The sequence below is a fragment of the Anoplophora glabripennis genome, unplaced genomic scaffold (genome assembly GCF_000390285.2).
Source record: "Anoplophora glabripennis isolate ALB-LARVAE unplaced genomic scaffold, Agla_2.0 scaffold650, whole genome shotgun sequence".
In the NCBI taxonomy this organism is placed as follows: Eukaryota; Metazoa; Arthropoda; class Insecta; order Coleoptera; family Cerambycidae; genus Anoplophora; species Anoplophora glabripennis.
This window is the reverse complement of record NW_019417724.1, coordinates 189,938-206,480: the sequence shown is the minus strand read 5'-3', so window position 1 is coordinate 206,480 and position 16,543 is coordinate 189,938. Positions and strand designations below refer to the sequence as shown.

Here is a 16,543-nt window from a genome sequence, read left to right as displayed (position 1 = left end):
TTTGTGACCGACACTGAGACATAACATAACCCAGAAATGAAAATTGAAATTCAATTTTTATCATAGATATTTTAATTTTTTTTTTAAAAACCACTAAAATATCGTCAAAGAACTGTTTTTTTTTCTCATTTACATATTTTTACTGAATTGAGCAGAACCGTGTACTAATTATAATAGCATAAACAAAATATTTTATAAATGTAAAATATGAATGCAACTACTTCCGAAGAAATAAAACTGTTGATTTTAAATACTCAGGAACCTCTAATTTTTAAACATTTATTAACCTGTGAATTATTAAAGTGGACTCTGACAGACTGGAAGAATAAATTAAGAGATGAGATTTTAGAATTTCGATTGGGGAAATTTGAATATACACATGTAATATATTCCATACCATAACATAATGTATCTCACGTTTAGGCAAATAAATTTTTATAGGAACCTCAGTGGGAAAGAAAAACTGATGTTATAAAATCTTCTTTTAAATATTTCTTACAATGTTCAGAATGTGATTCTGAAGAAAAATGGTTATATTTTGATTATAAATATTTAGATAACTGGTTTACCAATATTGAAGAATTACGAAAAGTACTTTGTTGATAATTATTACAAGACTTATTAATATAGACAATTTTAATTTTAGAATATTTCATGGGCACCTTTGGGTTTTCCCAACATAACAGTGGACGATTGTACAATGTGGATGGGCACAAAAGGTGCCCACACATCATGTCACATTGATACATATGGATTTAACCTAATATTTCAAGTTTATGGGAGGTAAGTGTGGCACGAGTATTTCGGAATTATTCATGACACAATTCGGTATCTTTTCACAAGAAAAATAAGTCGGTGAATAAAATAAATGAAATCAAACATATGTTTACAGAAAACTTTGGATTATAGCACCTCCAGAAGAAGATTTGAAACCTACCAGGATACCTTATGAAGAATCCAGTATCTATTCAAAATTAAATTTCTTCAGTCCCGATGTTGAAGATTTTAAAGGTACCTATGAAACTGGACTATTAATACTGAAAGATGTTAGTAGGATCATTCTTATGTTTTCAATTTTCCATTAGCATTAATAAATAAAAAATAATTCATTTATTTCATGGATATTATCAGTACTAAGTTGGATTATCTAAAATCACCTTTGAATTTATTTTTTCTTTAAGTACATTTTTTAAATCAACTATAATCTTATTTTAAGGTGTGAGTAATTGCAGAAAAGTTATTTTAAATCCAGGCGATGTTTTATATTTGCCTCATAAATGGTGGCATTATGTAGAAAATCTAGAAACTGCCATCAGTATTAATGTTTGGGTTCCACTGGTAAGTAAACCATTAAATGTTGAAGTAATTCCCTCACCTCAATCTTTGCTTTGCATATATAAGAATTTCAGAAATGGCGACCTTATTAAAGATGAATGCTTAATGTTATAGGGAATGCTAAAATTAGATCATATATAAACATCTCTCTTTTTTTGTGAGCAAATACAGCAACATTACAAAAAGTAATTTTTAATTTTAAGTACAGGTATAACTAAAATACTTGGACAAACTTTAAAAATGGAATTTATGTCATAAAATAACGAAAAAGTTGCTATAAACACATGTACAGGGTAACCCAGAACTGATGGTTGACCTTCTTTATATGAAAATGGAAAGAGCAAATAAGAAACCACATACGAGTCTCTTTACACTCTTTACAGCAATATAACATTTGGCTTAAAATTCCATCTTGGAAAATTTACAATTTACACAAAGGGGTCTCTTTACAGCAATATAACATTTGACTTAAAGTTCCATCTTGGAAAATTTACCATCTTAGTGGCTGTGACGTGGTTGAAATTATTTTTACAGGAATGTGTCCTGCCGCATGTCGCTCATATGCCCTTTTTGAAATAAGTGGTAAAACCTGTGTATAGGTAATTATTGCTAAGTGTCATGACTTCGAATAATTTTTTTAAATAAGAGGCATATCCACAAAGTAGTACCTACCATATTCAGAAAAGTACATTAAATACAATTTTTTTATTTAGGTGCCTTCAACCTCTATATACTTTGTGTGCCAAGGGATGAGCTTTCTGATACCTTTTATCAGAAAAATCTCCCGCCATCTATTGGGCGCATTGTTTCAAGGCACTGTGAACCTCATCATTGGTAGAAAACCTTTTTACACCCATAAACACTTTCAGAGAAGAGAAAAGATGAAAATCAGAAGATATCAGGGCAGAGCTGTGAACTGATGATGTTCCAACTGAATGAATCCAAGAGTTGCTTTGTGGCGTTGGCTGTGTGAGAACGTGCATTGTCATGCAACAAGCACACTCCCTTCGTTAACATTCTCCTTCCTTTTGTTTTGTATCGCCCTCCGTAAAGTTTTCAAGGTACCGCACAGTATTATTGTTTCCCCCTGGAGCAAAAAGTCAATGAGGAGAATCCGTTTACAGTCCCAAAGCACAATTGCCATAATTTCTCGGGCTAAAACAATGGTTTTGAATTTTTTTGCTGTGAAGACAAATGTCGCTACTGCATTGATTGTTTTTTCGTCTCAGGGGTGTAGTGGGCCACCCACGTTTCTTCGCCAGTCACAATACGGTCAAGAAATTGTTTACCTTTGGCTTTGTGTTGATCCGTGAGCTGTTTTGGTAGCCACCTCCCTCCTCGCACACAATTTTCGATAACCAAGCGTTTATCTCGTCCAAAGTCGATCGATAGTCGCCACGAAGCATTTTTCAATCTTGTGCACCATCAGTCACGATTGAGGGACACCTACTCCGTTGTTCATCATGAGCATTCATTCTGCCAGCTTTATACTCATGACTTCACTTGTACACATTAGTCCCGTGAACAGTTTTGATATCATTAAAAATCTGGAATGGCGCCTTTCCCATTGCAAGAAGAAACTGCATTACGCTTCTCAGCACTCATTTCAACACGCCACTACAACAACAATTCTCAACTGACTGAGACAAATGAGCGCGCGTTCTGCTCCCAACACTTTGGCCTTGAATGCTAACTTCGTAGAAAACAAAAACCACAGAACATTAAAGTACTCTTAGTCTTCTTGGATATATCTTCAACTGTTTTTTTTTTTACTTGAAATGTACTATAATTTTTTATTAATTTTTAATATTCTGTATCTCGAAAATGACATGTTTTTGAATACAAGGAACTTTCTTTATTTGTGATAGAATTCTCCATTAGAGTTTGGTTAAGTATTTTTGTTACATCCTGTAAACTGTATTTATTTTATAGCCCCAAGATGATGCAGAAAGACTTAATGAATCAATAGTTCAGCTTTTTGTTAAACAAATGGTAGATGTATCAAATAAAGAAACAGCTGATCATATTTTAAACCCTAACATGCAGCAGGTAATCATTTTTATAGTCAAGTAACAAGTATTTAGCGATGTGTTCTGTTTCAGTCTATTTTAGAAAATGATACTGGAAATATGTTGGAGATTATAAACAAATGTAAAAAGATTTGCAAGGATAAATTACAAAGCAAAAGAAGTAAAAAGGATGGTACAAAATCTACTGAAAACTATTGTGAAATTAACGAATCTGAATTGTTGGAGAAGTACCATTTTGTAGAAAAAATACCTAAAATGTCTCAAGAAGATTTTATCATATTTTTAGAGGGGCAAAGGAAACGATTTAAAAAGACAGCAAAAGAAAATTATACACATTCTGAAGAAAATAATATTTTAGAACTTCTTAATGTTTTTGCAGATAATGATGTTGTTTCACTTATTACTGAAAAACTATTATGTAAAAGCACTTGATATTTATTGTATACTAAGAATTCACAATAAATTATATTTTTTGAGTGTAATGTTAATAAAGTCCTTGTCAGATAATGCAATTTGGAGCAGGGATTTGGTTGCTGCGATAGAATCCATGAAATTTTTCTTATCAGACTATGTAATTCTGTTGCGGCAACTGAAATGCATGAATGCATGCTCTATTCCGTGCAACAAAATTGCACGGATTCTAGTTAGTTATAGATAGCGATTTGTTTATTACCAACCTAGCTGTTGTTGGCTGTTGGACACGGCTGTTAGCTACACCGTTGAAGCCACTATTAAAGCTATACAATTTACTTAAATTTTCGTCCATTGCAATGTTTTGCTTGAATCAAAAATAATTATTTACAAGATACAAGGAATTTTACATGTTAAACAATGCACAGTTGGTAACACTACTGCAAAATCTAAACAAATTGCACCAATTCTGTCCCTTTGTGTGATAATAAGCATGCAATTTTATCCCCGTAATTCTGTCTCCGCAACTAAATTGTGTAACGAACCTTTATTCATCCGTTAAATATTCGATGAACCATTATCTTTTCCTATGTTAGTACTGTAAGCCCTAAATGCTGGAGTTATTGTGGGTCTGCGTACTAACATCTGATGTAATCTGTGTCACAAATCGGCTATAAAAGCTGAACTCCTGCACATGAGATTCAGTAGTGTTGATCGGCAATTTTCCTCTCTCCTTATCCTTCCGTCTGAGAACAGAGCGTTGGTCCCTGTCCCGCCTGTTCTTAGCGCTCTCCTTATCCTTCCGTCCGGGAACAGAACATCAGCCATTTTCCCGCCTGTTCTTAGAACCCCGTTTCCCTGAAACTCCGAGGGTTGGTCCCTGTCCCTCTCGGAGTTCCTCACTCGCTCATTTTCCCGAGTAGCTGTCAACCTGAGTTGAACGCCGAATCAAGGGAACCTTAGTTTTCTATTTTCTGAAATTTCACCGAATGTAAGTACTGACCGTCACCGATTTGTCAGTGGTGAATTTATTTATTTATGGTAAATAAATGAGAGTACATCTATTGGAAGAAGTGGTTTCTTTTCTGATCAAGACCCCTGGTGTACACTCTTCTCCACTGCTGTTACCCGGACAGCGACTTTTTGTGGGACATCCGGGTCTCGTCCAGAAAGTTCGTCACAATTGCATTGTCTGATACAGGCTTAATAAAACAGAAATTTATACAATCTAGATTTTATTAGGTGCTGATATAAACCAACTACATATAACACTATAGCACAGTGAAATATAAAAATTCCACAAAATATGAAATCATAAGACAAAAAATAGATTCTGTTTAATACAATTAGTACTATTGAACTTATAAATTTGATTATAACAAAAATTAGTATCAATTTCATACAATTTTTATGCTTTCAGTTTTTGTCTTCCTAACATTCAGTTCAAGGGCTATAATTAGACTAATATTCGGGGAAGGCTCAGCAGCATTTTGGAAAGGCAGAGTCTACCTTAGTCTTTACCCAGTATTAGTAACATTAAGTTTTAAGTTAAATAAGTAAGTTCAGCATGAATTACTGCAATTTTTGACGCTCAGTGCAAATATGCCATTGGAAAAAAAGCAAAGTGCAGAGAGGGTAATACATATATCGTCATGGCTTCAAAATTTGTCATGCATATTTTCAGTAAAACACGTCAAGTACAGAATTCGATAAATGACTTCAAACTGCATTTCTGGTTAAAAACGATCATCTTACTTTCTACATAATTGCGGCTGTCCGTGGTAAAATTAAAAATAATTAATTCTTAAATAAAAAAGACCCAGAAACAGTTTTTTAACTCCACTGAATTTGATAAACTACACATCGTATTTTGAAGACGCAACGACGATATATTGGCATAGGAAATGAGTTGGTGTGGAAAATCTACAGTGAAGGCGAAAAAAAAATCACTAAACTTGATTAATTATTTCTTATGTCTGAAAATAAATCCAGGAAACTTGTTGCAAGTGACCTGTTACAATAGTCGATAAGAATTTTAATAAAATCGGTAAGATAATTAGATAAGCCTTAATGTATTAAATTCTAGTTTAAGCTTTAGTAATGTATCTAAAAGTCACAAATGAATAATTATGGAAATGAATGGAGTAACTAATTAGGGTTATTTGGCATTAAAGTAGTCCACATTAGTGGACAATTTACCTTATAAATGTGCGAGTATTAGCTAAAAGAACACAATATAATAAATATATTTAGTTCATAAAATTAACAGTTATTTATTACATAAAGGTGACCAAGGTGACATACTCCTAATTCAAATTTGAAAAATAAAATAACAATTTGTATATACTTTACACCATTTGTGATTCTGAAGATAATTTCGTGAATAATCCGTGAAACAAAATTTCTTCAAAAGTTATAAAAAATAGTATATTCAAGGTTGACTTACGTTTTTACTTAAGAGCAACATTTTTAAAGTCTTTGATGCATGTGGATCTGTCGACTGAAAAGTTGCATAGTAGAATAATTAATTAATGCATATATTTTCGACTTATTCTATTGTGGTCAGTTCAAAGAATAATCTCATCCCTTTATTTCCCATCTTAGATCTATAAATATCATTAAGTGCAAATTATATGAGTATAAGTATAAGTATATGTGACAATTTTGCTTCATTAACAAACTGCATTATACAGGATATCCCACCGGGAACTGCATCGATTGATATCTAGGAAAGTACTACTCCGAAAAATTTGAAAAGTTGGCAACATGGCAATGTCCCTGGGGCGAATACAACTAAAATATCTAGAACTCTCCAGCATTTCGACACTAACTTCGTTATTTTAAATAGGGCACCCTATATATTATTGCATTTTTGGATTTTACGTGAAATTGAGGGTCACTTTATTAAATATTCCCTGTACCTAGGAGTTAAAGAATTCGATATATTAATATTTAAAGAAAAAATTTGACAGATGGAAGGGTCCGCGGAGATGCTAGTAACTCTTTTCAGGAGCGTGATATCAAGTAGATTTTTGGTAACACCAAAGTTATGTTATACCAACAAATTAAAACATTTAATACTAGGTGTTTCATTTTTGCTGTTACCTTTTGATAACTTCAAACAGCTATAACTTTGTTAACTTAAATGGAACACCCTGTATTTTTTTACTCTGTTGGATCCAGACTGAAATTTTCTTTTAAAGCCATATAATCATTGTTAGGGTTACCATTACTACTTTTAGAGATAATTACAATTTTCTATTTTTTGGACAGTTTTTCTCATATCAGACCTGTTGTCAAATTGGCCATGACCAGAAACACACGAAAAACAATAAAAATAACTTGACATTAGTCAAGTTAGTTGTCAAATTATTGTTATGTCTGTAATAGTTTTTGCTGACAATTTAAATAAAAATGCCTGGGGGTCGTTTAAATTATACTTATGAGGATTATTTTAATTTGTTTGTTATTTATGGAAGAAAGCAGAACATGTAGATGTTCTTGAAATTACTTTGTCACATTTTCCATAAATAAGAAGCAAATTAAAATAATCTTCATTAGTACTCGTATAATTTAAACGATCCACAGGCATTTTTATTTAAATTTTCGGCAAAAACTATTCAGACACAACAATAATTTGACAACTAACTTGACAATAACAAGTTATTTCAATTGTTTTTGGAGTGTTTCTGGTCATGGCCAATTTGACAACAGGTCTCTGATACGAGAAAAACTGTCCAATAAATAGAAAATTGCAAATATCTCTAAAAGTAGTAACAGCAACCCTAACAATGCTTATATGGTTTGAAAGGAAATTTCAATCTGCATACGACAGAGTAAAAAATTACAGGGTGTTCCATTTAAGATAACAAGGTTATAGCTGTTTGAAGTTATCAAAATGTAACAGCAAAAATGAAACACCTAGTATTAAATGTTTTAATTTGTTGGTATACCACGATTTAGTGTTACCTATGCCCTTTACAGATACCAAAAATCCGTTTGATGTCAAGCTCCTGAAAACTAGTAATTAGCACCTCCGGGAACCCTTGTATCTGTCAAATTTTTTCTTTAAAAATTAATATCCCAAAATCTAACTTCTAGGTATAGGGAATATTTAACAGTGACCCTCAAATTACGTGTACAATACAAAAATGTAATAATATATAGGGTGTCCCGTTTAAAATAATGAAGTTGGTGTGCTGGAGAGTTCTAGATATTTCAGTTGTGTTTGCCCCAGGGACATTGCCATGTTGCCAAATTTGTTATTTTTTCGGAGCAGTAGTTTCCTAGATATCGATCGACGCAGTTCTCGGTGGGACAACCTGTATTAGTTGTGAGATGATTTGTAAAAAAACTAAACAAAAATCTAATTAGGAGTCATGATTTTTGTTTGTTATATCACTATCTTGGTACATATACTGTGCTAGCTATGGCTCTATTACAAAAAACGTTATAAAGAGAAAGAAAGAAATGTATAACATAAATTCTTTAATGATAAACAAAGGGAATTTTTTATTGCTTTGTTGCTTTGTTTCTGGATGAACGGACTCTGCAGATGTTTATTTTTTGTTGTGAAAGTTTTTATTTTGTAAATTTAGTTTCCAGTAACTTTGTATTACAGTTTAAGTCTAAAATAAATTATAACTGTATATGTGTGGTGAATGATTTTAGCAGCAATATAGCCTATGTCATTAATGTAATAATTATTTTGAACTTCCTGGATTAAAATAAGTATCCTTTTAGTCTCTTAGAGATTGAATCTAAATTCAATACCTCTAACAAAAAGCGGAGGTATGTTTAATAAGGGAATTCAAATTACCACAGTAATGCGACAGCGACAGCGACAGACCGTGACATAAAACGTATGTTTCTTATTTATGTCAAATGAGTATATCAAAATTTTTAATAAGAGTTTTAGGTAATGGAGTGCAAAAAATAGCATTACATATCTTACAAACATCAAAAAACCTTTACAGACCAGGTTAGATAAATAAAATTGCAGAAAATCAAAATTATATAAAATGACAAAATAATAAAAACAAAGAAAAAATAGTAAAAACAATATATATTAAAAGAAACAGAAAGAAAACAGGAACAAGCATTAGGGCCGGATTAACCTATGGTGAGGCCTGGAGCTACAAGCTCTACACTGGCCCTTTTTCTAAAAAAAGTTAAAATTTATTTGACCAGATCTTGCTGAGGCACCTTGATCTCGTGAGGCCCAGAGCTACAGCCTCCATAGCCCCCCCTTAATCCGGCCCTGTATACTATAATCCTAATAATATAGTTTTGACTTTAGAAATATCAAAAGGTAAATTGAACCCAGCAGATATATAAATCACGCTCATTTCATATAGTAGAGTGATGTGGTACAGTGTCTGACAGATGGGGTAACCTTTATACTATCTTTGTTTTCTATATACTAAAATAATACAAACGTAATATTAAAAAAAAAACATATTTCTTGTGTGTTGGGCAAAAATAGTATATTAAATATTAGAAAAAAGCTAAGATTTTAGCCCTTGGTGTTTTTCAACAATCATACTTCTCACACAAACACTTTATTTTTTCTTTGTATAATAAATAACTTTTTTCCTCGGTACAAATACGACATCTTTGCACCTGTCAAGAGGGATATATGTATTTACCAATTTAGGTGTTACAACACATAAAACTACTAATACTGTAGGAACGCCATAAAAAAAAAGTGTATTATTTTTACTAATTATAAAGTTTAACGTGGTTTATATGTCTTTTGATAATTTTTAATATCAATTATTATTCGAGTCACTTATGTTGAATATAACAGTACATGTTAAGGATTTTAAACATTACCATTTTTTATATTTATGGTATAAAATATAATCTGTACTACATTTCTCTTTTAAAAAATTATTCTTAATTTTAAAGCTGCATATTATTTGATGTGTAGTAATAAAATTTGACTCAGCATATACAGGGTGTCCCAAAAGTGACGCCCGTCCTTTTGGGTTTTGATTAAGGGGACAAAAACAAATCGAAAATCAAGAATGGAAAATTTTAAGATTGTTTTTCTTTGTTGTTATTCAAAAAAATTATTTAAAAAAAACTATAAATAAACATTTGGGCTGGGTTATTAAATAATTATGTAATTCAGAGCGATATTTACTGCAACTGTATATTTTTAAACGAAAACTTACCATTGCCATTGCTGGATGATGTTCCGTTAGCAGTTAGACTAAATTATTGGTTTCAACATGATGAAGCTCCATCACATTATGGTTTGCGAATATGAAATTATCTGAATCAAAACTTCCCAGACAGATGGATTAGAAGAGGTGGATCCATAGCATGGCCTCTTAGGTCGCCAGATCTGAATCCCTTAGATTTTTTTTGGGTTATTTAAAAGAAAAGATTTACAGCGAACCTGTTGTAAATCCAGAAAATGTAGTAGCCTGTATACACGCTCCTGTCGCGTTAATAGACCCAAGAGATGCTACAAAGGGTTGAAGCTTCAATGCTGAATCATGCCTATCTTTGTCTTAGAGTAGGAGGCAACTTATTTGAACACCTTTTGTAAAAACAATTTCTATTATTTAAGCACGTTATGGTTTTTTTCCTCTCCATTTTATAAAATTGTTCTGTTATTAAAATTTTTTTCTCTATCCTTTTCAGGTTAAAATTATTCCTTACACTCAGGTACCACCGACAATCGGAAACTATACTTACCTACTATTGGTTATAAATTATTTGTCTTGGTCCCCATAAGCATAGACCTCAGTTTTGAGAAGAAAAAATTGGATTTTCACTTTTTCAGTTTTCTGAATAATTTTTTGAATAACTCGACAAAGAAAAACAACCGGAAAATTTTCGATTCTTGATTTTCAATTTGTTTTTATCTCCTTAATCAAATCCCAGAAGGACGGGCATCACTTTTGGGACACCCTGTATATATGCCTTAAGATAGGACGCATACAATCTGAGAATATAAAATATTTGAACAGATTCTCTTTATCTAACATTTTTTTAATTTCTCATTAAGGCTTTTCATTAAACCTAAGTTAAATTTTAGATAAAAAGAATGCTATTAGGATAGTTTATATGAATTTCGATAAAAGATAGCATTTTTTCAGGCCATTAATATTCTTAGGCCTTTTTAATTAATCAAAACTACCCCTAATTTTGCAACATTATATGTAACACCAATACAATAATAAACTTTTATATTTTTGTTAATATAACAAATGCTTGCATTTCCATCGGACACAACGGTAAATTTCCCTTAGCATCCACTTCATTTTTTATCAATGAAAATGACAGAGTTGATTTATGTAATCTTTTGTCAGTATCTAAAATTGGTAGCAGGCCAGTAATGTTAACCTGAAATATAAATATTTTGTCATGGTATCTAACAATAATTCTTTTAAATATTAAAAAATTAAAAGCAAAAATATTAGAAGCTTAGAAAATAATAGATAAATATAACTCAAATGTGGTGGGATATGTCCCTTAAAAGTGTTAAAAAAATATATTTATCCACGACTATTGTATAATGTACCCATTATACGTCTGTTTGCTCGACCTTACCCATTAATCACGGCAGTGATTAATGAGTCATTAATCACTACTGTCAGATGCTTCCTTGATTTAGCTATAATATTATATTGTTCTGCTACAAACAGTCGGTTTTNATAACTCAAATGTGGTGGGATATGTCCCTTAACATTCCCGCTAACATTTTCTTAGAAACCAAGATGAATTTTAAATCGGTACTAGACTTAGGTACTTAATTAAAAGTTCAATTTGGCATAAAATTATTTTTTTTAAATTCATAATTGTAGATAGTCGCTGTACAAAGAAATTTTTCGTTATTAATGAAAAAAATTGCAAAATATAGAAAAATAATTTTTTTCCTAGCGTTTTTTGTGATTTTATTTTAATAGAAGGAAAACCAAGATAATAATATTCAAGGATGTTGCTAACCAGGTTTTTAAGTGTTAAAAAAATATATTTATTCATGAATAGTATAAACTGGTGATGCTGGAGCCATTCTTGAAGTGTGTTGAATTTGATTAAAAAAAAAAACAAAACATTTTCTCTTAATCTACTCGAGTTTGGAAAATATGTAGGGGATTTGGAAAACATTAATTTTTGTGTGATTAGCGAACATTTGAAGTAAAAAGTGAAAAATTTTGAAAAAAAAAGACTATTATTTGTCAACAAATAACAAATATTGTTAAAAGAGAAAAACACGTTTAAAGTTTTGATGTACGCTATTCTACTGTACTTTCTTTAGAAAATTTTTTTAATTGAACATAAACTCCTGCTAATGACATCTGTTAGTATTAAAAATATCTGGTAGTAGTGTTAAGAGAAGCTAGAAATTAAAAGGTAGGTAAGTCATTAGGCTGTACCCTTTCAGTAGGTATCTATTTGCCGCAGATAGTCGTTTCGGAGCTCCGTCACCCTTAGGAAAGAACTTGGAATTTTGAAGAAAAAAGTTTTGTATAAAACTTTTTCCCCTTATTCTAGAAAGCATCTTTTAAATTAATAAAAAATTACACATTCTCACACCAGAAGTGAATTACATTTTAAATACTATGCGATGAATGTCATTTTAAATAATGCATTATTTTTTCAAACATTTACAGTGAAACCAATTGTCACATTTTAGGGACAATAAATAAGTAAACAAAAAATGACTGAATTTATATTTTTTTTTATGGATTTAAAAGAAATAGAAAAATAGAATTCTAAGGAAACAGTGGGAATGTTAAGTTGCACACCCTGAACATGATTTTTTGCACTATAATAGCATAAAACAAAACTATATATTTTTATAACAAAATTAGTGTTTTTCTTTATAAATCTATTATACTATTTGACTACCAACTACTAACTTAAAACAAAAAAATGAGTAGTCTTCTACGAAAACTGGACAGTTTGCAAATTATTAAAATAGTAAATTATTAAACGTGCAGTTACTATTTTCAGCTGACGTTAAGAAAGCAATATTATTTTTACTTACTGTTCCCTGACTAAGTGGAAATTGTTGTAATAGGACCTTATCGGAAAAGCAGACATCTAGGAACTGTCGATGAATCACTAAACCTATGTTGTCTTTCCCTTTGATATAAACATTTGTCTTCAGTGATGGCATAGAAAAATCTACTCCAAATTCTTGTTCAACGGGAGTATAAGCACCACTGGACACAGAATCCTCATCTTCTACCCTCAATAATCTTATCATCGGGTTTAATAATGATTGAGATGCAACATAAGATGATAACGTTGGAATTCCAGCCGGATGATTTTCAGTCGTAGACTTAAATGAAATTAACAATAAGCAGCCCTTAATTTTTTTTACTAACAATTTAGAATTATTTTTCATAAAGACGAAGTAACATAAGCAGAAATATATACAGGGTTAACTTTGAGTGGGGGGTCGGGGTCATATTTATACAGAGACTACCTTTGACCTTTAGAAACACATATCAATAGTTTATTTTTCCAAATTCCATTGTGAAAAATTCGCTGCCGTGTTAGACGCAGTGCATGCACAATTGGGAACTGGACTATGCATTGTTGTCAAATCTCATAATTTAAAAGAAAGGTTATTAAAAATAAAATTTCCACACCACCAGCAGTAAAAAAAAACAACACACCGTGAGTAAAAAAATAACAACATATAATTGTTTGTAAAAACTTTAAACGATTTTAAAAAAATATTTCATATAAAATCAGGTTAGTATTTTTATTTATTTTTTATGTTCTTTTAAAAATTGTTTAAAAATTATTTTATCAATTTTTGTTATTTTTTGTTACAAAGTATTTTTTTTTATTTAAATGTTGCAAAGTATTTTTTAGTTCAAACTTAATAAATCGTGAAAATTTTTAAATTTTTTTAAAAACATTTTTTTTAATAATGTCTTCTACCAGACATCAAAAAAATATGGTGACTTTAAAATTCAAGCAACCTGTATTCACTAAATTATTTTCACTAGTTTCACTGTCTAACAGTTAATTAAAAAATATATATTTACAATTAGTAACGTATCTACGTACCAATAGTAGTTAACATTGAATAAATCATGTAAAAATTTATATTTATTTTACACACTTTTTTGTGTTTGGCGCCTTAACCAGTGATATAAAAAAATATGATAACTAAAATAACATATTGCTAAGTTATACAAAATCTGTTTACTAAATTATTTTTCAATGTACCTTCGTACAATATAGGTTGACTTAAAAACTGGCAACGTTGATAGTTCACTAATACAAAAAATTTCGGGTGCCTCGGTTTATGCTATCCAGTGGTGGTTTACACAAGAATTTATTAGATTAAAAAACAAGCTATTGGAGTTACCCCATATAGAGAATATCCACATTGTAGTAATACTGAGTGACGTTTTAGTAAGGTTAATGCAAGTATATAATGAAAATACATTGTTTTCCTTTTAATGAATTAAAAACTATTTACCTGACAGCTATGTGTCTTTTTTTCCAGTAGTATCCTAAAAATATGTTTAGTTGGATGATTATCTAATACTCCTTGTCCTAATCCCAAGTTGTCGTCTTGATTAAGCCTTCGATCCTGCATAATCTCAATCTGACCCGATGATAAAGAGCTACAACCTAAAGGGCTGCTTGTTATCACAGTGAGTCGAGTTTCCTTATCCTCGATGTAGGCCATGGTAGGCATTGGATAATAGTTAGCTTGCAGAGGCAGCTTTTTAAAACGTTTCCTCCTTATAATCTAAAATATACAAAGTTAACTGTAGAAAATGTGATTTAACATAATAAAAACCTGATAGCCATTAAGGTCAGTAAAAAATTCATCAGAACTATTTATATTCGTTGATAACCTCATAACTAACTCAAAATTGTTGGTTTTTCCTATATCCACAATATTCTGGATTTCTATACCAATACCATCGGCTCCTGAAAAATTAAAAGATTTTTAAATCATATTAATCATTAGAACTATTTTGGTAGTTCTTAAGTTCGTTTTGATAATAAAGAGTGATTAGCACACACCTACATATATTTCAAAAGATGTTTGACGTTTGACAATTGGGTAACGTAACAATTCCTTGAATTTGTAGGTATATCTCATAGCCAGATTATAAAATGTGTTGTTTTATAAAAGGAGACCAGATAACAAAATCATCATTGAATTTGCGGTATTTTACTATCTGATTAAGCATTTTGGAAAACAGTGAACAACACGTGTTGAGATTGCCAAACTTTTAAAATCGTCAACTGTTGGACATTCCTGCTCAAGCATTTCAGTAGTTTCATAAAACGCTTAAATTGTTTTAATCATTTTATAAAATGAAATAGCAGTTTGACTAATAAATTTACATTAAATTTGAAATGAATATTAACAACGTAGTATTTTTATGTTAAATTTATTCATGTGCCTATTACGTCTAGCCGTTTAGAAAGTATCTCGCTAGACAATGAAATAATGCAAAGTCAATGAAGATTTTGGCTACCTTTTATAAAACGCTAGGTGTTTTATAAAACACAGATTTTACAACCTGTCTGCGATATAGGGGAAAGTCGGGTAGCCCCGGACGGCGGATAACCACAGACATTTAAATTTCTAAGAAACCAATAACGTTGTGTAGGTAAAACTTAATTTTAATGGTGCGTCCTATAGAGTAAATACAAATACAACTCAGATGTGGTGCGGGCACTGAGTGAATTGAATGTTAATGTGTGTTTTGTTCCCGACAAAAATTTTTCGTTGCTCCTCTCAAATTTCGTTAGAGGTTATAGAGCAGGAGTCGGCAAGTAATTTTAGGTGGGGTCTGGATACTTTTGAAAATTTTTAATAAGGTTCAGAAAAAATTTCAATTTCTTACTAACTTTTTAATTTTAATTTGCACTCAAATTTAATCTACTTACTAACCATTAAGAACTGAAATCAGTCACACAATTGTAAAATACTAGAAAAAATGATGTGCGTGGCACCCAAACATAAAAAAAATATTTTTTAAATAATTTATTTGAGTAATTTATACTTTCAAAAAATTTTTGGCGATCCAGTATTTTACCTTACACAGTCCGGACCTGGACTGCGGTGCGCCAGTTACCGACCGCTGTTATAGAGCATAAGTAAGTATGCGTCTATAGTTTAAAGTTGTAGGAAATTTGATATTTTTAAAGTTTATAAAAGTATTTTTTGACATTTCTTGTATAATTTAAAAGTTGTGACTAAAAATGTTGCGTGATAGAGATCGGGTACCCCTGGACACGGGAGGACTGCCTAACCGGGTGTCTTGGCCGATGGATTTCGATCGGCCGAGGTAAGCATCACGGACGCAGGCTGGATCTTGGATGGGTGACCTAAGGCAGGCTCGGGATGTGGCTGTGGCAGCCTACCAGAGACCTGGGTCGCTCAACACCTTCCGCCTGCGTGTGGTCCCCGATAAAATGGTAATGAGAATAGAGCAATAAATCTCTGTAACTCAAGACCATGCTATCATACATAAAAATTATACGAGACTTTGCCACCAAGCCACCCGTGTAGTAATAGGACGGTTTGAAGAAAAGTACTCGAGTAATGAAAGGGGGGTGTACAAGGGGCCTAATAAGGCCTAAGTGCTGCGATGGAGAAGCAATTTTCCACCATCCCCCCGACATACATACACCTGGACATGATAACGTCGGGTACTACCGGACATTGTTTTAAGTTTAGAATTTTGCAATATTGTTTTAACGAGCTACAATTGCTTCATCAATAGGCCCATTCTGTAAAATTTTTTTATTGCATATTT

The 16,543-nt window shown here is 31.5% G+C and overlaps 2 protein-coding genes across 3 annotated transcripts in view; one reads left to right on the top strand and one right to left on the bottom strand.

Annotated features, from left to right (window-relative positions):
- The first annotated feature begins 69 nt into the window (after nt 1-69).
- Nucleotides 70-3,847, top strand: LOC108912624 (HSPB1-associated protein 1). The gene is made up of 7 exons (XM_018717910.1): nt 70-381; nt 442-591; nt 647-783; nt 893-1,011; nt 1,217-1,338; nt 3,268-3,384; nt 3,438-3,847. Exons 1-7 carry the CDS (start codon nt 208-210, stop codon nt 3,795-3,797), a joined length of 1,179 nt encoding a protein of 392 aa, XP_018573426.1. The 5' UTR covers nt 70-207; the 3' UTR covers nt 3,798-3,847.
- A 7,085-nt stretch (nt 3,848-10,932) lies between these two features.
- Nucleotides 10,933-16,543, bottom strand: part of LOC108912629 (alpha-mannosidase 2) — a 31,243-nt gene continuing 25,632 nt past the window's right edge. For both annotated transcript variants that reach the window (XM_018717920.1, XM_018717919.1), the window contains exons 13-16: nt 14,566-14,699; nt 14,239-14,514; nt 12,784-13,080; nt 10,933-11,135 (exon numbers count right to left, since the gene is read on the bottom strand). In XM_018717920.1, coding sequence (XP_018573436.1) covers nt 10,977-11,135; nt 12,784-13,080; nt 14,239-14,514; nt 14,566-14,699 — 866 coding nt within the window. In that variant the 3' untranslated portion in view covers nt 10,933-10,976. The remainder of the gene's footprint in view (nt 11,136-12,783; nt 13,081-14,238; nt 14,515-14,565; nt 14,700-16,543) is intronic.

What these genes read in the sequence shown, in the direction of transcription:
- LOC108912624 (XM_018717910.1), top strand. Translation starts at nt 208, where the DNA reads ATGAATGCAACTACTTCCGAAGAAATAAAACTGTTGATTTTAAATACT. An exon ending in ATATTTCAAGTTTATGGGAG is followed by an intron (nt 784 to 892) that starts GTAAGTGTGGCA and finishes ATATGTTTACAG; the next exon opens with AAAACTTTGGATTATAGCAC. An exon ending in CGATGTTGAAGATTTTAAAG is followed by an intron (nt 1,012 to 1,216) that starts GTACCTATGAAA and finishes TCTTATTTTAAG; the next exon opens with GTGTGAGTAATTGCAGAAAA.